The following is a 23,163-nucleotide window of genomic DNA, read 5'->3' on the forward strand; positions in this document are numbered from 1 at the left end:
ATATGATACGGTGAGAAGTAGAAAGTGTGTGTGTGTGCATGTATGTGTGTGTGTGTGAGTATAGTGAATACTGGGCCATGTCCTTATTTCACCCGCTCTCTTTCTCTCTGTCCCACATCTCTTACACACACACACACACATGCGCAAGCGCACACAAACACACACTTCTTCAAACACACTCTCTTGCTGGCACTTGCACGCACATACACATACACATACACATACACACACACACACACACACACACGCACACTTGTTGTCCCAATGCGTACCTCTCTCGGGTTCGTCGCGCCTTGCTCGCTTGCTGGGAGCGAAGCCAAACTCCTCTGCTGAGTAGGGCGACCGCGTCGCTGCCACACTGCAGAGAGGAAACACACACACATGCACACACACACCCACACACACACACAGACAGAGACGAGAATGTGGAATTATTGGCAGCACAAAGCCCACAGTCAATCATTTGCCTGGAAAGAAATTATCATCAATGTGCCGGGCAGCAGAAACGGTGTGATGTATTATAAGTTAGAGGATATCTCCCTTGAATGAGGAGCTGTGTAATCATTTCCAATTTCAATAAGTAAATTGCACCAAGCGAACGAGAGCTGGAGAGGGAAGAGTGAGAAAGGCAGAGATGAGAGACAGAACAAAAGAATGAAAAAAACAAACATACCTTTCGTCTCCCTCCTCCACGGGAGTTCCCTGTTGTAACGACACAAAGAGAATGAAGTGTTTAGACCCTGAGGGAGAACACAACGTCATGGTTTGGCACCTTGCTTACCTGAAGCCCTTACCAGGAGTCTGTTGTTCCTCCAGTGTGAATGCATTTACACAAAGCAGCTGCTGCCTTAATGCTTTCAACCATACGCTGGTTACAATCCTACACTCATGTTGATTTCAATCACCACAGATTTGTCTACAGTTGTTATCATGAGGAATATCAGCAGGTTTGCTACTACTTCTTCTGTGTTTGGTTGTAGGGCTTTTTGTTTGCAAGCAGTGTCAATCAGCGTTTTCCCCACACCAGTGCATCTCGCTGGCTAACTATCTCACACCAGGACCAGCCTGCAACTTGGCAAACCCTGCCGACAATCGTGTTGACACGGACTGGCTTGGCACTCACATTTCACATTTCTGCCACTGATCAGGAGCGTGTTGAGGTGCTTGCGCAAGATCTGAAAAACAAAACTCACATGTTGCTGATGGGCAGCAAAGTGCGCCTCCGGGATGAACAGCACTGGCATCGTCACCATGTCACTCATGGGTTTGAACACTGTGATGTCAAGAGGGTTCAGTTGCAAGGTGCCTATGCCACCTACAAAACAAAGCACGGGGGTTATCAAACAGAACGGCCGTTGGCTAGAAAAGCAGGACTACGAGACGTTTAAACACGTCTCAGTGTCTGAGTAGTTGTTTGTTTTGGATGACAACACGAGAGAAGGAGGCAATTAGTGTCAGAGACCAGGAACGCAGCTGCAAAGCTCTTCAGATGTTTTCACTGACCACTGACCTGCAGCTGAGTTTGAGTATGTCTGCAATAGTGTGTGTGTAAACACAAATAAGTTTGTGTACCCTGCTTACTGCCTGATATTTAGACCACACAACAATTTGTCTCTAAGTATATGCATTTAATGTTTGTGTTCCAAAATGCCTATATTTAATGTACATTAGTTATATGCTGCGATTGACTTTGGATGGATGGATGGACGGATGGATGGATGGATGTGTGTATGATGGATGGATGTGTGAATGAATGTGTATTTGTGTATTTTCTTCAGTAAAACAGCTACCTGTACATCACATGTATATGCCATGATTAAGTATGTGTGTATGTGTCCACATGCATAGTTGTGTTGTCTTTGGGTAAAACAGCTACCTGTCTTTGTGCTAGTACTCTCCTGCCCTAACAGCAACTATACTATATACTACGATACTTGTATATCTGTATGGATGCCTGTGTGTCTACATGTGTAACTGTGCGTTGTCTTGGGGTAAAACAGCTACCTATACATGTATGAAAGTGTAACTGTGTGTTGTCATGGGGTAAAACAGCTACCTATACATGTATGAATGTGTAACTGTGTGTTGTCATGGGGTAAAACAGCTACCTATACATGTATGAAAGTGTAACTGTGCGTTGTCATGGGGTAAAACAGCTACCTATACATGTATGAAAGTGTAACTGTGCGTTGTCATGGGGTAAAACAGCTACCTGTCTTTGTGCTGGCGCTGTCCTGGCCTCGGCCCTTGCGGCGCAGCACCTTGCGTTCCTCGTCGCGGATCTTGCGTTCAGCCCCCTTGTCGCAGAACACCTTAATCTGGCAGTAGGCACGGTGCAGCGGGAGCTGGTCGCCGTGGTTACTGCAGCTGTAGGTATCAATCTGCAGGTTGAGGGGGAGGCCCTTCACTCCCTTCTGGGGGGAGAAGTCTGTGCTCAGGCAGTTAACGGAGACATAGATCTGTTAAAGAACAAAACAGACAGGAAGAGAAAAGGGACAAAAATTAGATGGCAATTGAAGAAAACAAATGTCAAGGATTTCTATTTTCCAAATAGTTCAAATGAATATATCAAACCGCCTGTACACATTGAATTATTTAATCTTCAGGTTCTGTATTCCCACTGTTCAACAGGTAAAATTCTCTGAAATGGCCCCACTCTACCACAAACTAACAACTATTGAAAGTAGTTAAACTTCTGAAGTGAGTCTCCCTCAACTGGTCATTCTGTGTAACTACATTTCTGCACATCATCCCTCGGAAAATGTATGTTGGGCAATTAAATTTTGTGCACAAATCAATATTATAATTGAGGACAGTATATATATATATATATATATATAAATGCTGACAGTATTGAACAGATAATAAAGCTGGAGAAGATTCTTTAACCAGATAAGTATGACTGTTATACTATGTCTAGGTATATGTCTCCCTCTTTTGGTCATTGTATGCTACTGCAGCAAGCAGTAACAGCTCTAATACTTTGATAGCATATTAGAAAATCAAACATAACAGAAATAGGTCATTTAATGTCTTAATTACAGCTACTGTCTATTTTTTCCTGATGAATGCCTACTAGACACCTGCTATCTTCCTTTATTGCTCTTAACTATGGTGAACACAATTGCTCAGTTTCTCTCTGATCACAAACTCACTCTTGGCTCATCCTTGGTGTTCCACGTGAAGGAAATAGCATTGAAGGAAATCTCTTCAATATTGGCCACAGTGCTGACACTCTCCTTGTAGTCAGCTAGGGGCATAGAGAGAGCAGAGAGGGTTAGTCAAAACAGAGAAGAGCCATGAAAGACTAAACCAAGCCGTGCGAGATCTAGTATGAGCATTCAGATTATGGTTTTTGTCACACCAGATAGATGAAGTGAAGCAGTATTCGTAGTGATCTATAATCTAATCGCATGGGTTCAAATTAAGTGATAATCTTGGAATTGTGGTTTCCTCACCGATGTCAATGCAGTGCTGTTTCGCTGAGGGCTGTCTGCTGTGCCAGAACTTCCACGACCTAAGCTGGTCCTCCACACACTTGTCATGGAACACCACCATCACAACACTCTGAGACAGAACACACACACACACACACACACACACATACTTAGATCACAGTTCATCTACTGTGTTGCAATTAAAGGACTATTTCTTAAAAATCCTAGTGCAGGCAGCCCTCAGATCATTTAAATGAGTCAATGGCTAGTTGATGAGCATATTCACACAGTTGGCCAGCTGGGTGAAATGACATAAGATTCTTATATGATCTATATGCCATAGGAGCTGTCATATCTCATTTTAAGCATTGTAATCCATCCCTGCTCAAATGGCTAGACTTCTCTAACTGAATGAGGTGGTATAAGTGGGTGGTTAAGTGCACTACTCACCCGCACAATGGTGTTGGGCTGGGGCCCGCTCTTGCCCTTGCTCTGACAGCGGAGGCTGATGGGGTAGAAGTGGCCCTTGTTGATGTAGCTCATCACACCACTGCTGGTCTTCTGTGACGTGGAGCGAGGGGCCTCCAGTGTGTACTCGAACTGGTGACTGGGAAAGAGGAAATGTTTCAGGGTTCACAGTTTTAACACCTCGCCTGCTTCTATGGAGTGATGGTGGCGCACATCGTTTGTAGGCCAGAGTCAGACGTTGTGCACTATATAGGCCCTATATAGTGCACAATATAGATAACGAGTCCATTTATAGGCCCTATATAGTGCACAATATAGATAACGAGTCCATTTATAGCCCTATATAGTGCACAATATAGATAACGAGTCAATTTATAGCCCTATATAGTGCACAATATTATAGTCAATTTATAGCCCTATATAGTGCACAATATAGATATAGTCAATTTATAATATAGTGCACAATATAGATTTAGTCAATTTATAGCCCTATATAGTGCACAATATAGATAATGAGTCCATTTATAGCCCTATATAGTGCACAATATAGATAACGAGTCAATTTATAGCCCTATATAGTGCACAATATAAAGAATGAGTCCATTTATAGCCCTATATAGTGCACAATATAGAGAATGAATATAGAGAATAGAGAATGAGTCAATTTTTCAAACTATATTATAGGGGATAACCACCATATATTCACTTTTTAGGGGATAAACCACCAGTAATATTCATTTTATAGGGATAACCTCCATATATTCACTTTATGGTGCACTCAGTAGTGAATGGGTGGGAGTTTTGAACGCAGGGTGAGAAACTGCACTGGGTGTCGGTCTTGGCGGCCTTTACCTGTCCAGCATGCTGACGTGAGAGTAGCCCCCAGGAGAGACGGAGGAGACGTGTGGGTGCAGATCCTCAGAATGATAGGCAGCCTGGCTCTGAGATGCATGTCAAAGAGATCAAAACAAAGAGAGTTTCATTATGTAAACACAGTGAGGGGGCAGTTTCACTAGTGAGACAGAAATCAAAAGCCTACAGGGCATTAAGAAACTTCACCATAAATATATATAAAATAAGAGAACTTCACCATAAAAAAAAATAAAAATATATATATGTATATAAAACAATCTAATCATGTTGACGTATGAACGATATGGACACTGTAATGTACAAAGTGAAGACAGGGATGAGTTTGTCTCTAAACTCTAAACACAAATCTTAGTAGTGTAGGGGAAATAAACAATATGGTCATAAATGGGAGAATGGGGGACATGATGAAGTTCCATACCTCCCCTGCGAGTCCCTCTGTGTATGTGGAGTCTGGCGTCTGGGCCTGCGCTCGGAGGCCAAGGGGGCTGTAGCTGGGGCTGAACGCCACGGCCTCTGACCGGGAGCCCTGGGCAGCAGGGTCCCCCACAGGCAGAGACTGGGACGCCCCCTCTTGGCTCAGCAGGTACGTGGACGGGATCCCATGTGGGGAGTCGAAGGGGTGGAAGGCCGAGCCTTTCTCCCAGCTGAGAGGGCTGAGGTGGGGGAGGCCGCCGAGGGGCACAGTCCTGAGGGTGGCCATGGACTGGGTGGGCTTTTGAAATGATACCAGATCTCTGGAGGAGGAAGAGTGGCACATTCAAATGGGCAGTTTCATCTCACATTTACTTTTAACCTGTCAACCAGTTAACAAGTGTTTCTGTGACTGAAGAAGACTACTTCATGTTGGAAAGGGCGATAAATCAGGCAGAGTAACTGAAACAGGCCTTACGTTAGATTGCTAGCGCCATCTGCTTCAATTTTGCCAGCTTTGGAGATCTTATCCTTTGGCACCTGGGGAACAGATATGTGATGGCATGATTGATTGAAACCTTAGTTCTCAGTTTTAATCTGAACAATCTAAACAAGGAATGCACTGATCAGATGTGTGTAAAGCTACACAAGAGTATGTCTATTTCAATGACGACTAAATGGTGTTTGTGTGTGTTTATTTTTACATCTTTGTAAGCAAGGCCTTTGCTCTCTCCCCATTATCTGACTTACACAACATCCAAGCCTATCAGAAAGCAACCACTACCGTAGCACCACAGATCTGCACTTACCTTGTAGTAGTCGTAGAGAAGGCTGAGGGCAGCTGCACTGTCTTCATCCCCATTGATGCTCATCATGGCTTTGGACGCGGCAGTTAAGGGATTCTCCAGGAAGGACCTCCAGGCCTCGTCCTCGTCCACCAACCCCGGCTGACGCTGGGCAACGCAGGCCGGGGACTCTCCGTGGAGCACCAGCACTGTCCTCTCTCTGTGGACAGGGCACATGCAGAGTGTGGGTGGGCCATAGAAAACAATACTGACATTGATTGATTCACTTGGCTGAAGCTTTTATCCAAAGCAACTTACAGCAAGAGAATAACATTCAGTCTACAGTGCCGAACTGTGTGTTCATGAAACTGAATGTAGTTATAGCAGAAGGTTTTTCCTGAAGTAATTCAGAAAGCCATTTCACCATTTCAGCCATTCACAGGCATTTCATTAACATGTTCCCATCCTCTTCCTGTTGCCCTTCTTGTGCTGCTGCTTCTGGGATGCGGAAGGGTGCTGTGTGGGACACAAGCCCCTACGCACCTTGCTTACACGTTAAACACCAGCCTGACCCCCAGGCCAATGCCTGCATCTAAACACACAGCTATTTACACAACAGATGCATATTTGTCTTCAAAAAGACACTCTAAAGAACTGCAATAAAAGATGTCAATAAGTTATTTGCCTATTGTGAGCATTTTGGCATCAACGGTCTTTAGTGAAGACCTAACTGCTTAACTACGGGGAAGTTTTACTACAACGTGATGTAGGCCTATACTATGTAGAGCTGAGTGTCTTGTCACTTGGCAGGATGCAGGTCCTGCTCAACCGGAGTTACAGGTCTGGAGGATGACTCAAGATGAGCTAGGCCAACTGTTTTATTCTAGAAACTGTCTGTCTGAGGATAAGTAATGGTTTCCCGGTTGATTTTCTCCTTTGACTGTAGATACATTATTTCTTCTAAGACAAAGCAGGCTGTTTGCCTCCCATGAAATATTTTAACTTTTAAGCAACTCTTACCTCTAAAGATCATCGATTGATATTTAAGGCAAAACTTTATTTAAACAGTGTGGTGACAGTTGTCTAAGTTAATTAGCCTGCTTTTACCCTTATTGACCAAATGCGGCTATACTGTATATTTTGTAGGCTATATATGCCTACAAAATCTATATCCTATATCTGTTTTGTAAACAATTAAAACGCTTCTATGCCAAAAGAATAGCATATCGGATTTATAACAACTACAACCATTGTATCACCACTTTAGTTATATAGGCCTACATTTTGCACTTGCATCAACATAGGCTAGTCAAAATCCATTGGGTCACCTACATAAAATCCTATAAAGTCTATCATAAGGCACATATCATCACGTGAGGCTTGTCACACGTCAGTGACCTAAACTAAACTTACTTGCCATGCTCCTGTGTCATCTTCTGTCGGAACCGGACTTTCTCGTTCGCGCTGTAAATCCAACCAGTCCTCACAAATAGAGAACACCAAACGTGAATCAATTTTGGATGCGGGCAGGCGCTACAGTAAATACTGTTCCTCCAAAACGGGTTGAGGTGGCTTTTTAACCTTCAACAACTTTTGAGTGGATAGGTTACCTTTACCTGTGATTCAAGTCATGGCTAGATATATGTGGGCGGGGTTTCGGAGTAATTTCCATGCAAATCGAGAGCGCTGTCTGGTAGTCGAAATCGCGCCAAGGTGATGGGGGTGGGGAAGAATCTTAAGACTCAGCATCGTTATCTCTGCTTTCTACACACATACACGCAGACAGAGTGGAGGGGCTTCAGGCCACATTGCATTTTTTTTCTCTCGTTATTTTTTATTATTTAATAGTATGTACATTCTCTAATCAATCCGATAAAACCGTCAGCCAACTAAGATGGGCAGATTTGTAAGGTCCGAGAGCAAATCGTAGGAACAAACATGGTTTATTGCAGCCACTGGCTACCGCCGGTACTGTTGTGAAAGGGCGTGAACACCAGTATCAGCTTCGAGCAACCCAAAACCAATTAAAGAGGAGAGGCACCAGGAGGGACCTTTAGGCGAAAATTACAAAAGAGTATTTCGATGTGACATTAACAGCCATCTCATATGAATACTGTTGTTTATTTATAATAAAGTGAACATATGGTGGAGGTAGGCTACATTAGTATTCACATACATTGTCTACTTGCCAATTATCTAAAACATTTCAAGCCCGATTGACCATGTCAACAGATGAACATCACCCAAAATCTTGAAAAACAGCCTATGAAGTTGACAGAAGTTGACACAAAAAAGGTGTCCAGTCCCTGCACAAGTGCACATTGGCACCTTTTTCTTCTTTCCATTGTCTTTTGTCACATTTATTTCTCCACCGTAGTTTTCTTTTTTCGCTTAAACCGCCGGCACTTCATAAACTGTTGCTCCACCCTGAGGACCTCCTGGTGCATGCAGGCCGGCGTCACCCGCAGCAGGAAGGAGAACAGCTCCAGCAGCCATACGTACATCCTGGGCAGTGTGGGCTCCACCTCAGCATAATGGCTCTTGCATGGCCTGGGAGAGATGTAGTGCATGAGGATGAGGCACAGAACAGAGTGAAGACAATTGCTGTTCAGATGTAAACAGTTACCTCCTCCTAACACTTCTAGCAAACAACCTAACATGCACTAACCATGCTGTTCAGACGTAAACGATGACCTCCTCCTTACACTTCTAGCAAACAACCTAACATGCACTAACCATGCACTTCCGTCTCCTACCTCCTCTACCTCCTCCTCCTACCATTTTTACTTCCTACCAAACTTTGATTAATACTTACAATGTCTGCACTCTTCCCCTCTAGTAATAGTATTGACTGATGCAGTAGCAATTCCTAGCTAAGGTCTCTTATGTGCTGTAGTTTGAATTGTGTTATCTTTCTGTAAGTTGCTTTGGGTAAAAGCAAAATAAACTAAATAAAATATGCACACGTAAATGTTTTAAGGTATCATTCCCATATGGTACCATTAGAGTTTAATACTGGTATGGGGTAAAAGGGTTGTCAAGGGTTGAAAAAAATCTACTTTCTGAAATGGTTTCAGGTCAGGATACCTTTCATAGTTTTTATAATGTTTATGGATGCCCTGGTGGAATATGTTTTTATTAATATGTTTATAAATTATTTAATATATTTAATATAATGTAATATATGTTTATATATAATATATTGAATATATATGTTTATAAAATATGTTTTATAAAGTCTTGAGTAAGTGGATTATTTGCAACCCTGATTTGGGGTGAAGTGAGAATAGCACCTGTACAGACCAAACTCACCCCCTTAATTCTACCTTTAAGTGTTTTTGCCAAAGAATCAAGTTGACACACAATGACATGACAATATGAAAACATTATAAAACTCTATAGAATATGCTCACAGTGCAACACTGTAGTCTTACTTTTTACCACGGCTTGCTAGAAATGGATGCCAGTATTTCTCATTGGCAGTGGTATGGGCTTCCCTCTCCTTCTTCATGACATGGTGCAGTTTGGTCTGATGGAAGCTCGGGCCATCAGAGTCCTCCCCTTCCCCCCAACGAAAGATGAAACTGGAGGGTTTGGAGTGTAGCGTATCTGGGGAGGGTCCTGAAAGCTTCTGGAAGCTCTTCTGCAGATGTTCTACCACCCCTGGAAGTGTAGTAGGGAAGAGAAGTGGAGATGTTATCCAGCTTGCAGCAATTGCAATGACAGACTAAGGCTACGTTTATACGGTGACGATGAAAAGAGAAGACGCAGAAGTGGCGTCTCGTCTTCATTTTTTTTATTCACGTTTAGACGAGCATTCTCAGGGGGAAATCTTTGTTTATATGACGCAAGAGTATGTGATATTCGATTGGATATGCATTCCAGACCGCTGGGTGGTGCTGTGATAGAACCCCGGTACGTCACGCGCAGACATTCTAATTTGACAGTTTAGCCAGAGAGGTAATCAAGGATCTTTGGTTTAGCCGTTTAGACGGAGACGCAACCCGGGTCGTCTTCAAAACTCTACACTCTAGAAGGAGTCTTCAGATTTGTGCGTCTTCAAGCCCCGATGGCGGGGTCACCGTGTAAACGAAAGGCACTTATGATAAAATATTTTGTTGTCTTCCTTCGCAATCGTTCTCGTATAAACGGCCCCTAAAGATTTAAGTCCCAGGTTCCATAGATACTAGAAGGAATTATGGCTTAGCTGCTCTGTAATACACTTAGAATAGACCAAGCTACTGAATAAACCCATTCATTGAAAACTAGCCTTAAAGGCGCAGTCAGGGATTTTACGCGATTTGAAGCCCATACAATCTTTTGTCTATGGCAAGCCATTTTAACATTTACCCGCTAAGTTTGACTATCCGGAATTAACATTGTAGATATCAACAACATCTTTCTGACTAGTCGCAATTACATTTTGGATAGTTGGAATTCTCATTCAAGATATCTGTAACGTAATTGTGACTAGTCGAAACGTCAGATAGAGATATCTGTAATTTAGTTTTGACTAGGCAAAACTGAATTACAGATATCTGTCATCAAGTCATTCAAAACAACATACAACTCGTCATACGTCTTAAATGACAATTGCAGATATCTTTAATTCAGTTTTGACTAGGCAGAATGTAAGGTGAAGATATCTCAAACGTCATTATGACTAGTGCAAATTATTGTGCAAGATGTTGCTCTTTAGATCCGTAGCAGAGCCCGTCTACTTATTAGACATTCTCTGTCCGTAGGCTAATTTCCCCTCCCCAACATAGTCGAAGAAGAAGTGGGCTTATTTCCTTATTTCTATGAATGGAAGAAGAAAAAGCAGTCATGTCTGTAATGTCTTGTTGACATCTAAAATAACTAAAACTCAGGGACACCGTGTGGTTTATTAGACTCTCACGTTATCAACTGGCTTGATCTCTGTTTTGTAGCCTACATAAATTAGTAGGCCTATGCTACTAAATGCACCATCTACAGTAGGCTACAGGAAACTCCATTCATAATGGCTGTAATGTAATAGAAAAAATCCTCCTGTATTGCATAGGCTGTATCTTAAAATGATGATTAAAAACTCCTTCGCCCTCTGGCTGCTCTGACATTGTGCTAATTAGTGCTAGTTACAAAGTTAACAGTTAACAGGTGCTATGTAATTTGATGATTTGAACAACAACACGCTCTGCTCTCGCCTTGGGATGCGGGCCTAATTTGCATAGCAATACAGATATCTCTAACGTCATTTCACCTAGTCAAAACTGTAATTCAAGATATCTATAATTACATTTTGACTAGGCAGAATGAAAGTTATAAATATCTCCAATTTCAGATATCTCTAATCAAAACTCATTCAAGATATCTATAACTTGTATATATTATCTACAATCAAATTATGACTATCCCTAACTCCAGTTTGAGATATCTACAACGTCATTTTGTCTAGTCATAATTCCATTTACAGATATCTACAATGTCATTTTGCCTAGTCAAAACTTCATTCAAGATATCTGAAAAGGAACATGTAGATATCTTCAATTGAGGTGAATTAAAGATATCTTCAACTGGAGTTATGACTAGTCAGAATTCAATTGCAGATATCCGTAATTCACATAGTGGATATCTGCAACTGAATTGTAGATATCCGTAATGATAAACCCCATAGAAATTAATGGCAAATGTGGCGTCATTTGTACTAGGAAGAATGTCTTTGTGGACAATTATGGATGGGAAGAATTTAATTGCGGATATCTAAAATGTTCGTTTTGACTAGGCAAAACTGAATTACAGATATCTGCAATACATATCCAGTCTAGCTGGTAAATGTTAAAATGGCTTGCCATATTTGTCACATTCAGCATTCATCTTCTCATGACTGGTCCCTGTAGGCAGTCCAGGCTCCGAGAACTAGAAACAAAATGGGGGCAGCCTGCCCCCTAACAAAAACAAAACCCTGCCTGGAGTTTCTCTGGGAATGCTGAAGGTAGGGGTGAGCTACCTCTCTGGTGTATTTTGTTTGGTACCTGGTTAAAATATAATGTATGTTTTTTTTTGCACAAAAGCATCTGCTAATGAATGTAAACATAAACACAAACAAACGCAACCTCTTGCAAAATCCCCGACTGCACCTTTAATAGGAGAAGATACACCAAGTCATTGAGATGATTAACAGTATCGCTCTTGACTAAACGCCACTTACGTCTTCTCTTCAGATTCACAGTTTTGTCTTTCTTGCGGAAAACCATGGCTTTGGAAGACTTCCACATCTGACTACATGACCAAAACAAACAGAATGAACAGAAAACAGACTTCAGCTGGTACAGATCACATCAGCAGTTTGAGCCGATCGATCATTCCTTTACAGACAAGTGGAAAAATTATGAGGAGATTATGAGGACTGTGAAATTAGAGTTTTTTTACCCCCTTATTACCTTGCCGTTTGCTGCTCTTCTCTCTTTTTAGCTTTCTCGAAGGCTTTCAGCACAGTCTCGTACCACCACGCCAAGCTAAAGAGCCCTGCGCTCCCCAGGGGAGGGAAGAAAAAATGTCTAAGAACATCACATTGGCATCGAGATAGAATTTTGACATATATCAGGTATTAGTGACTGAAAATGACTGAAATAGCTTTTGCCACTCTCCAAATACCTGAACCTGGAATGTCAGCAAAATTATGATGATCAGCTTTTTCAGACAATTTCCTGAAAACAAAGTTTAATTCATGTTTAATTCATTTTCTAAAAAAGGTCTCTCTTGTTACAAGAAGAAAGAAAAAAAGCAAACAAAAAATAATCTTCACTTAATGTGAATGTGGAAGCGCATTTTAACTGGCAAGAAACTGATGTTTCTTTACTTTTTATTTCTGTTATTGAAGCCAATTATAAACGCTGTCAGTGCATCTTCGCCAGTCTGCATGATCATACTATAACCTGTTCTATTTCTAATTGCATACAATGAGGTAAAAAAACTAGATGTACCGCAGAGCGGTACAAAATATGACCGCCGCCCAGTCCAGCACATGTTTTCCACAAAAATAAGTCACGCTGAAAGGCATATATGATTCTAACTGTCTCACTGAATTGCATTATGCACACTCAATTCTCAATGGTATCTGCTAGACAACAAGTACCAAAACATGATTAGTTCATAGATTTCACATGTAATATACATTTTATACAACCCCACCCCCATCTTGCCTGTTCATAATTCTGAGAAATTCTTGAATTGTGTGCATGTGTGCGTGTACATGTTTATGTGTGTGTGGGTGTGTGTGCGTGCATGTGCTTGTGTGTTTGCATGTTTATGTGCCTGTGTGTGTGTGTGTGTGCATGTGTATATATGTCTACTGTGTGAGTATGTGTCATACGTAGGATTACTGTGAATGTATGTGTGTGCGTGTGTATCTGTTTATGCACATGTGTGCATATGGAATGGGTTTACATGACCCCTGGAGGCAAACATACGCAAAAAATGGGTCATCCTAGGCCCTACGGTTCTCAAGATATTCACAGAAAACTGTGTCTACCTTACCCTCCTTTCGGGAGGTCCAGTCCAGCAGGGGGGTTACAGATCAAAACGAAAAGCGATGGTTCCATGCTATCCATGTGGGGTTACATGCCCACCAAGTTTCGTGTACCCCGGTCTTTCAGTGTCCCGGGAATCCTTGTTGGTGTACGGTCACATAAATTATTTTATTGTAAGGCCCCCCATGAACGAAAGTCCACGAAACTTGGCATGCATTGAGGAGGGTGTCATAATGATCCTACACTTTCAATTTCGTGCAGTTTTGACCATGTCAGCCAGAGATATTGTGATGAAAACACCTAATGTTTTGCTTTTTAATTTTTAACTAGGTGGCGCTATACATGAAATAAGTGGTAATGGGATAAGTTGACATGCCCCCTTAAGACCAACATAAAAAAAAAGGTGGACCTCCTAGGCCCCTACGGTTCTCGAGATATTCACAGAAAACTGTCTCCCGCCACCTACAGGCCAGTTGGTGTATAGTAACATAAATTAATTTATTGTGTGGCCCCCATGAACGGAATTCCACTAAACTTGGCGTGCATTCAGAGGGTGTCATAATGATCCTACACTTCCAATTTCGTGCAGTTTTGACTATGTTAGGTCACAGATACCTGTGATTACAACACCTCATTTTACTTTTTGTGTTTAACTAGGTGGGCTTATACATGAAATGAGTGGTTATGGAATGGGTTGACATGGCTTTTGAGATCAACATAAAAAAAATGGTCCTCCTAAACCCCACGGTTCTCGAGATATTCACAGAAAACTGTGCCTGCCCTACCCTCCTTTTCGGGGTCCAGTCCAGCTGGGGGCTACAGATCAAAACGAAAAAAAGGAGGTTCCATGCTATCCATGTGGGGTTACATGCCCACCAAGTTTCGTGCACCCCAGTCTTACAGTGTCAGGGAATCCTTTGACGGAAATTTGGACATGAAAAAAAAAAAAAAAATCTGACTAAACCTATATGACCGTTCGCTGCGCGGCGGTCAAAATAATCTCTCTGCCCATATGCCTTGCTTACCACTCCTTGTTATCGTTGAGCCTGAAGAGCAGCTTCATGGAGACAATGATGAGGGCGCAGGCTAGGAGTTCGTAGCTGATGGGCGATTTCCTCTGAGCTGCGCTTGCGTGGTCAAATGTTAAAGCCCCCACCTTAGCTAGGCCCGATCGATGCATCACCTCACACACCCAGTGGTGCAACTCATCTACACAGGAGATAGACAAACTAGTCATGAACAGAATACGAGACCAATATGGATAGAAAAGATCAAACTAAAGCGAGAGCACAGGGGACAAAGATGAAAGAAAAAGAAAGTACCTCAACCAAGAAATAAAAAAAAAAAAAAATAGGACACGGATAAGAATCACAGAAAAACAAGACACAAAGAACATTTGCCACACGGACAGTCGGACACTGAATAGAGTGCACATACAAGAAACATCCAGCAGAGAGGGTCCCCTGGGTACCCACCGGGGAGGTTGGCCTCTGTGAGGTAGCGGAGGCTGAGGAGGCCAGGGTGCAGCAGGCACTGGGGACTGATGGAGGGGAAGGCAGGGAGCTCCATCACTCGGGCCAGGAGCTGCGCCTCCTCCTGCACTCGCTGATAGGACGGGATGGACTACAGAGGAGACGAGGGTGCAGAGCAGGAACACACACACACGCAAACACACACATACACAGTAATGGGCATCTGTATACATCTTAGCATTAACATTTGAATTTTGGCCAATGGCAGGCATGGCAGGCATTCCACTAGTGATGATATGCTACACTGCTTCTTATTAGTCTTATTTCTTAAAGGAAGTGGCATATTCCTCCGCGCACATTTACGCATGGTCACATGTTGGGAGGCCCACGACACCCCTCGCATGCCGCCGCGTTGATGACGCAATTCTTGTCACATGCCATGTGTGTGGGACACAGAGGCAGGACTTTATTCAGACTCTTAGCGCACTAGATCATAATGAACCATACAGACTGCAAACAAACAATTATTTGAGTTTACAATTCAATCTGTGCTTTCCAGTGGATCTTTCCAAGAATTGGAATGACTGGAATGTCTGCATGAAGAGCTGCAGGAAAAGCTTTGCATAATAAAAAAACAGGATTTTCCACAACAGAAATTTGAATACTGAGCTGCAGAGGGATCAGCCCTCCATACTGGAGTCAGTGGGTCTGAGTGACAGCACGAGATCAGACGTGCTGATAGGCAGGTGAACAGACAGGAAGAGGAGGTACACCTGGAACTGGAACACCATCTTTTTTTATGTTTACTAAATTATATGGAGTTGCTGCTTCACTGAAACATGTCAGAGAAACTGAGGACCCATGTGAAATGTCTTCTATTTTACATTACATAATCACAAATAAAGTACCTACAGCAATAATCATAAGCGCACATGATACTATTTATGGTTTGCTACTTTTGTGAGTGTTAAATGTCCATCTGAATCATTTGTAAGGTGGTGCAAGGCAGTGGGGAAAGGCTGGTAACATCTCAGTTTTATAGAGGGCTTGTAGGCATTTGGAGTGATTTTTCACAATGGAATTTGGAAAAAATGCTTCACAAAAGAAAAGCAGATCATGGTCACAGAAAAAAAAAAAATTGTTTCATAAGTCTCAGACAGGCTATTTCAAATCCTGTGAGCACAACGGATACAGACACAGTAACAGTTCTAACAGATATGTCTTACCTTCACTCTGAAGATGCTAGCATCTTTGCCAAACAGCTTAATCTCTTCAGGAAATACCTCATGGATATTAAGGTATGGAATATGTTTTTCAGACACAAATCTGCATTAAGAAATTAGTAAACACACACACAAAGTCAATTCAAGGAATCTGATACCCATCTATAAACAGTGACAAATAAGCAGACACACATACACAAACAAACAAACACAAACACAAACACACATTTTCTCTCCTCTCTGTACGCTTACCTCAGCAGGTCGGCCAGCGTTACGGCCTCTCGCACCCACAGCAGTGCCAGGTGGCACAGTGCCAGCGTCCTGGGCATGCTCATCAGGTGGTGGCTCCTCTGGTTGCGACGGTTGAGGTAGCCAGTGGCATCCGCCGAGCCGCACCATAATGATGTCGAGGCCTCATCATCACTAGAGTGGCCTGCACAGGATGACAAAAAGGACAGAAAACCACACCAGTCTTTTTTTTATAAACCCCGATTTTCAGAAGAGCATGCTAGCAACAAAGACAGAGGATATAGCTCAATGGGTTAGTGATGAGGAGATCTGTCCCTGGCCTTATCAGAGATAAAAATCTATAAAGTCTGCTCAATGAATACATGTAATGTAAAATGTAAGAATATGGACAAGCAACTGTACAAGCTGGAGGTTGGTACTTCTGGAATCTTGACATGTCTACTGGGGGCTATGGAAGGCAGTAACAGGTGAGTTATTTTCTTTTCAACAGTTTCACATAATGGTGAAACACTGAAATTGTATATTATGTAGATAGGAGTTGTATTCAACAAAAGGATAACCATGTCAGAGTTATCATAATCGTTCACTGTTCATATGTTACTTCAGGTGGAGAGAGTGTAAAGTTAAAGGACCAGAGCTATGCACACAGAGGCACTAATTAGTGTCTTGGGCACATGGTACACATTCCTGCTTACGTTGTTTAAGGGTAAAGGAGTCTGTGAGTCACTCTATGTTTATTTGCACCACTTATGCAGTTGTGACTGGTTAAGTTACAATAAAAAGGTAAAAAATCGTTTTTTTTTTTTAAATGAATGCACAGGGGATAACTGTGGGCGGTGGTAGCGTAGTGCAGTGAACACACAGTGAGGTGAAGCACACACTAATCCCGGCGCAGTGAGCTGCCTGCAACAACAGCGGCGCTCGGGGAGCAGTGAGGGGTTAGGTGCCTTGCTCAAGGGCACTTCAGCCGTGCCTACTGGTCGGGGTTCGAACCGGCAACACTCTAGTAACAAGTCCGAAGCGCTAACCAGTAGGGCACGGCTGCCCCCATGCAGTAGCCTGTAAAGTTGTGGGTTCAACTCCTACCTTCCACCGTTGTGCCCTTGAGCACGGCACTTAACACTGAGTATATATATAAATGATGTATATAAGTCGCTTTGGACAGAAGCGTCTGCTAAATGAATAAAGGTAAATGTAAATAAGTGTTGGCGTCCTAGTCCCCAGGACCAAAACCGGACAGCCTGGTTGTGTTGTGTCGTACCAGCACTCGCTCCCAAGCTCAGGTCACTCCCCTGGCTCACACTTGGCCCACTGTGCAGAGAGACGTCACTCAGGGCCTCCGACTCGACAGCGGAGTCTGAGTCCACATTCTGACATGGTTCCTGGAAGCACAAGGAATACTGGGTCACAAATTTTACTAACATGTCATGCAGTGCAGTATTGTTATGGGATTGTTCTTGGACGCTATTGTCTAAATAATTCACATAAAATGAGATTAAAATATTTCTGTCAACAACAATGCCAGTGATGAGAGTTGAAGACATAAAGTAATTGAAGATTGTTCTTTGTGCTAAAACAAAACCGTGTATTCTGTACATGTTGACTTTAGACTTTAGTTGGTCACTTCTTAACAACACCATTTAATCTGTGCCAATGGCAATGCAAATACCATCTCTTATTTTCATACATAAAACTAAATTTACTTACTGCAGATATTCTCCCTAGAGAAATTGGGTTCTCTGTATATGCTTGCTTGGTTTTCTGAAGATATCTACGCCAGAAATGGCACAAAACATCATTCTTGAAGAAAAAAAAAAAAAGAATAAAAATAACAAACAAACAAAAAACATGCCATTCAGCTCATTACTCATGTCTTTTCAATATTTTAAGACAATAATAGTAGCAATTTACTTCATCAGTATACTAGACAGTTTTGTATAATTTACTTGTGTCTTATTTTGGCACACAAACCTTAAACTGTGGACAGACTCCTAAAGCCAGCAAAGCATCAGCTTGGTGCATGAGGACAAACTGAAAACCCTCAATGATCATCCATTCTTTCCCAAGCACTGCAGGCAGACAGGCAAAAAAGGTAGTCTTTGATTAGTATATGATAAGCTCAACAGACACACTGGGCTAGTAAACATAGGGTTTCAAACGGTGATATAAATCATGCGTATCGTCAGGTGTGGCCACTGGCCAGCCACTTAAGAACACAAACCTTTTTCATTCTTTTTGAATGACTTTCGCGAGAGGGTAGTAACACGACTGCTGGTGGATAACACCTCGGTTTCTTCAACGTCTCGCACTCTCTACGGAAAACAGACATGCAATTTAACGCATTTGTTAGGTGCTTTTGCCCTGATTTTTTCATACAATTTAAGATGTGAAGTCAATCCACACTTACCTCGATTATATTGTGGCAGGACTTGCAGTAAAACTGCCCAGTATCAGACACACCCCAGTTCACCGCGGAGCATCGTTCACATGGCACGCTGTAACCCGCCTAAAGGAAATCAAGAGCTACCGTTACATGAAAGTTATAGAATGGATGAATATATAATTAAGTGAAATTCCACTACAGGTATGGTTTCTCATGGTAGGCTACCTACCTAAGGCTTACTAGCTTAGGCTAACTAAGTAAACCCATACACTTAAGCATGGTTATGGGTGGCTCAGTGCATAATTTCGTAAAGATAAAAAGTATGATTGCTTTGTTCTGTGACTTACTGTTAATTCGTCGTCCATTTTGCCAATATCATAAAGGCTAACTTTACTATTGCCTCGATACCTCAAGTGAACAGTTTTCACTTTTCACGTGGGGATGTCAACAGTGTTTTTTTTTCCGGTGTGTTGCAATAATGTGAATCCGACGTGAAACATTAACCTAGAACTTTGGGATCATTGTCAAACGTCGGTCCTCGGATGCTCAGCGACAGCTTGTGATAATCGAGACGAATAATCATCATGATTATTAACATTTTGAATTAAGTCAAATGCGTCTATTTTCTTGTCTACATTTTAAAATCGTATACCCATCACCTGCAGCAATGCGTAGCGTACGTCCAGCAGAGGGCGTGTTAGACCGTTAGAGTGTTAGAAGTTGGCTAGATCTCAGCCAACAACCTCCATCACTTGCAAGCCCGGGGTGTTTTTCTGTAAGCAATTGATGCATGGAAGGTAGGCTAAATATACTGTATCAGTGATTCGCCTTTATTTCACATTCAACATCAGTTTAGCAAATCCTGTAAAAAAAACCCTAGTCAACACCTGCACTGTAGAGTAAGTAGCCAAGGCTATGCCTAGGGCCTACCTACACACACCACATTTGATTTGACATGGCTAAAATAGACTAAGTAAGAACAAAATGGTGATAACAGATTTAACTGCAGATTTAACTTTTGTAACTTGGAGCGGAGGAGTGTCACATACAGTGTTATACATGGTTATGGTTAGGATTATGGTTATGGGATTTGGCAGAGGCTTTTGTCCAAAGCAACATCCAAATAACAATAGGCCTACCATAGTTAAATTTAACAGTAAACAATTGAAAAAGTTGGTAAGACTACATTAAGGATTAAGGAGAATGGCAATAATAAACAACAATGTCAATTCAATTAATAGCCTAATGAAAATAAACAAATATATAATATACTGTACAAACCATAACACATAAGAAACGCTTAAAAAACTAAGTGCAGGTTGAACGCCTTTAGACCCCAGTTGAAAGACCCAAAACTCATGTGTTTATTTATTTTTGCTCTCCCGCACATCATTGTATATCAACACAGAGCAAATTTGATATTTGATACATGAACATGGGAAGATGTAGGCCTATGCATTGACTGCATTTGGTAGCCTACTTTTTGAAATGAATGGTTATAATTATACATAAATTGAGATATTATATATGCTATGTTATATGCTATCTTATACAGGCCTCTCGCCACACAGGATCCATTGTGGTAACTAGCAATACAACACAGTAAGATATTATTTTCACTTTTGAGAAATGCAAATCTGTGTCATGCATTCTGTATGAGGTTTGAGTGATGAGCGTGTGAGTGGGTGGCGCTGGAGTGTGTGTTTTCACACTGAGAGATGGAGTGCCATGGAAACCACAGTCAGGAGGAGGAGGAGACTGTGTAGGAGGAGGACTGTGTGTGTGTGTGTGTGTGTGTGTGTGTGTGTGTGTGTGTGTGTGTGTTTGTGTGTTTGTGTGTGTGTGTGTGTGATATGTGGGGGGTGGGGTGAAACTTACATGAATATGGGAAGATGTAGGCCTATGGATTGACTATGCATTTGGTAGCCTACGTTTTGAAAATGAATGATTATAATTAGTTGCACTTCTGCTTTCTGCCTTGTGTTGATGGTGTATACAATCATGGGGAGGAGAGCAAAAATAAAGAAACGCATGATATTCTTTGAGTCAAAACGGCCATTGGGTTTCTACCGCGCCTCCTAGGGATAATGAATGCATTAACAAACATTAACCAGTAACTCATGTAACTGCCATGCATGCGTAAAAAGGATTTTCTTGAGTGTGTATTTATCTCTATGTGCATGTGTATCAGAAAGACACCATTGTTGTTGCTGTAATATCCTGCCACTTGTAATACTAGGTCTACAGCATCTTTCAAACTCAAGGCCTTATTAAAAACTGACTTGGAATAGAACAAAACAGCACAGAAGAAATAATTGTAAATGGACTAACAACATTATACATAAAATAATGCCTATAAGAGTTGTGCACCAACCAACAGTTACAATATATAGCCATACTTAAAAGAGAAGCATAAAAGACAAAAGAAAGCGTTATGGAAAGGAACTGGCTTCAATTTTAACTTGAAAGAGGAGATATAGATAATGTCTTAGAGACTGTAGGACGTTCTAGCTCCAAGATTGTGGAGCTACAGAGGAGTCACCCACAAAGGACACTGCTTGGGGGCCATCAATACAGCAGAACGTGGAGGCTTAGCTTTGAGTTCTTCATGCAAAGCAAACCGCTCTTGTCTATGGGAATCAGTAGAACAGAAACATTGTCTCAGGAAACTGTAGGCCTACATACTATCTAACCTGACTTCAGAGAGATACTGTATGCCCTTTCATACACTTCATATGCTTTTCATATGCAATTATTTATTTGGTCCATGTTTCATATTGCCTTTATGTTTAACAGATGGTGGAGCAGGCAGAAGAGTATCCGTGGGAGAAGGAGGAGGAGGAGGAGGAGGAGGAGGAGGGAAGCAGGTTGGCAGATTAGTGGGTGTATGATGGTGAATTATCATGGGTTATTTGCATAGCAGCATAGCTTGTACATTTGCTAACCTTTGGAGATTTATAGAGAAAGAGGAAATGCATGTTTATATTTATTGCAAACTTTTGACTGCCCCTGTACTGCAACTCACCTTGCTGCTGGACTGATGTAAGCCGAGGTGGAGCAGGACTGAGTTGTGATTTCTGACTCGACTCTTTCAGTCTCTGTCTAACCACTGTGATCATATTAATGTCAACACTGCATACATTTATCATCTTAAATTACAACTTCAACTAAAGTTTTAGTAAGAATAGGACCATAGGACCGATAGGTAGGCTATATTGAGAGCATACATACAGCAATCAGGCCCCTCTGATGACATTATCAGTTTTTCGTATCCCTTTCCTTTCAACCTCTTTCTCTCTCTCTCTCTTTCTCTCTTGTCCCCACTGTGCTGCTTTATGAGGACACATAATGAACCCAAGGGCCACACTCAGTAATATTACCTTAATGAAAAACTATCCAAAACCAATACTGGTCTCATAAACCCTCATTAATTTCTTCTGGATGTATCCTCTTACATTACGGATGCCTGGAGGGAGAGTTTTAATTCAAACAGAGAACATTTGAGAGCTTTAGTTTATGCAATTATGACTTCAAATGTATCCCCAGCTAACTCCACATAATAAGCTAACGCTAGTGTTGTACTCTTTTAAGCCCTCTTATATACACTGCCCTGCTAGATATTTCCTGTCCAAATGCATTGTGTTGGTTGCCATGGCTACTATGTTGCTCAGAAGCAGCTCACTTGGCAGATGGATAGGTGGTGACTGGGGTCATATGTAGTCATAAAACAGGAAACTGTGTAGTTTTTCAGTTCACGATCGCTCCCTGTTGGGAAACAACCTTTTATTGGTGTCAGGGAAACAAGTCTTATTCCTTGGACCAAACACTGGGATCAACATTGTGTTACAGCTGCACTGAAAGAGTGGGTGGTACTGGTTGGATCTGTGCATATGTGCATGACTTGGAAGCAAGCCATACGCCATACACACTATACGGTGTTATGATGTTGTAGCATCTGCTGTTGCTGTTGTAGCATAGGTATCTGCTGGCCTATGTCATTCTCTTCCACCATGTTCTAGTATTCACCAGCCCCTCTTTGTCTTCTTCTCAACTCGCTTTCTCTCTCCTTCGCTCTTTCTGTCACACCTTTCTTTGCCCATATTTCACCCAGTGGGAGACTCAAAGGGACTGTGTGTGTGTGTGTGTGTGTGTGTGTGTGTGTGTGTGTGTGTGTGTGTGTGTGTGTGTGTGTGTGTGTGTGTGTGTGTGTGAGAGAGAGAGAGAGTGTGTGTGTGTGTTTGAAAGAGAGCGATAGTGAACAAATTTCCCTGACGACTCATCCGTCCACCCACTCTGTGCCAGGGCTCTCCTCCACCCCTCCCTGGCACAGCGCTGGGTGCCCACCGTGGAG

At 42.0% G+C, this 23,163-nt stretch overlaps 2 protein-coding genes across 2 annotated transcripts in view; both read right to left on the minus strand.

Moving 5' to 3' along the window:
* Positions 1 to 7,547, minus strand: part of LOC125299311 (grainyhead-like protein 1 homolog) — a 12,040-nt gene extending 4,493 nt beyond the window's left edge. The window contains exons 1-12 of the mRNA XM_048250547.1: positions 7,388 to 7,547; positions 5,999 to 6,194; positions 5,668 to 5,729; positions 5,197 to 5,512; positions 4,758 to 4,846; positions 3,888 to 4,044; positions 3,459 to 3,567; positions 3,156 to 3,250; positions 2,213 to 2,459; positions 1,194 to 1,315; positions 674 to 702; positions 273 to 358 (exon numbers count right to left, since the gene is read on the minus strand). Of these exons, the coding sequence (XP_048106504.1) occupies positions 273 to 358; positions 674 to 702; positions 1,194 to 1,315; positions 2,213 to 2,459; positions 3,156 to 3,250; positions 3,459 to 3,567; positions 3,888 to 4,044; positions 4,758 to 4,846; positions 5,197 to 5,512; positions 5,668 to 5,729; positions 5,999 to 6,194; positions 7,388 to 7,407 (1,528 nt within the window). The 5' untranslated portion in view covers positions 7,408 to 7,547. The remainder of the gene's footprint in view (positions 1 to 272; positions 359 to 673; positions 703 to 1,193; positions 1,316 to 2,212; positions 2,460 to 3,155; positions 3,251 to 3,458; positions 3,568 to 3,887; positions 4,045 to 4,757; positions 4,847 to 5,196; positions 5,513 to 5,667; positions 5,730 to 5,998; positions 6,195 to 7,387) is intronic.
* A 529-nt stretch (positions 7,548 to 8,076) lies between these two features.
* taf1b (TATA box binding protein (Tbp)-associated factor, RNA polymerase I, B) lies at positions 8,077 to 19,267 on the minus strand. Its single transcript, XM_048249542.1, has 15 exons — positions 19,160 to 19,267; positions 18,837 to 18,935; positions 18,651 to 18,741; positions 18,401 to 18,498; positions 18,137 to 18,229; positions 17,691 to 17,811; positions 16,433 to 16,613; positions 16,184 to 16,283; positions 14,961 to 15,108; positions 14,511 to 14,694; positions 12,611 to 12,663; positions 12,397 to 12,481; positions 12,165 to 12,235; positions 9,409 to 9,637; positions 8,077 to 8,524 (listed from the first exon to the last, which is right to left on the minus strand). Exons 1-15 carry the CDS (start codon positions 19,175 to 19,177, stop codon positions 8,335 to 8,337), a joined length of 1,761 nt encoding a protein of 586 aa, XP_048105499.1. The 5' UTR covers positions 19,178 to 19,267; the 3' UTR covers positions 8,077 to 8,334.
* Between the last annotated feature and the right edge of the window lie 3,896 nt (positions 19,268 to 23,163).

This window comes from Alosa alosa, chromosome 8 (genome assembly GCF_017589495.1).
Source record: "Alosa alosa isolate M-15738 ecotype Scorff River chromosome 8, AALO_Geno_1.1, whole genome shotgun sequence".
In the NCBI taxonomy this organism is placed as follows: Eukaryota; Metazoa; Chordata; class Actinopteri; order Clupeiformes; family Clupeidae; genus Alosa; species Alosa alosa.

Bases quoted from the DNA above. Each gene is read 5' to 3' on its own strand.
- taf1b (XM_048249542.1), bottom strand. The intron at 18,742-18,836 runs GTAAGTGTGGAT...TGTTTTCCGTAG, and splicing joins CCTGCCACAATATAATCGAG to AGAGTGCGAGACGTTGAAGA. The intron at 12,236-12,396 runs GTAATAAGGGGG...TTGGTCATGTAG, and splicing joins GAAGAGCAGCAAACGGCAAG to TCAGATGTGGAAGTCTTCCA.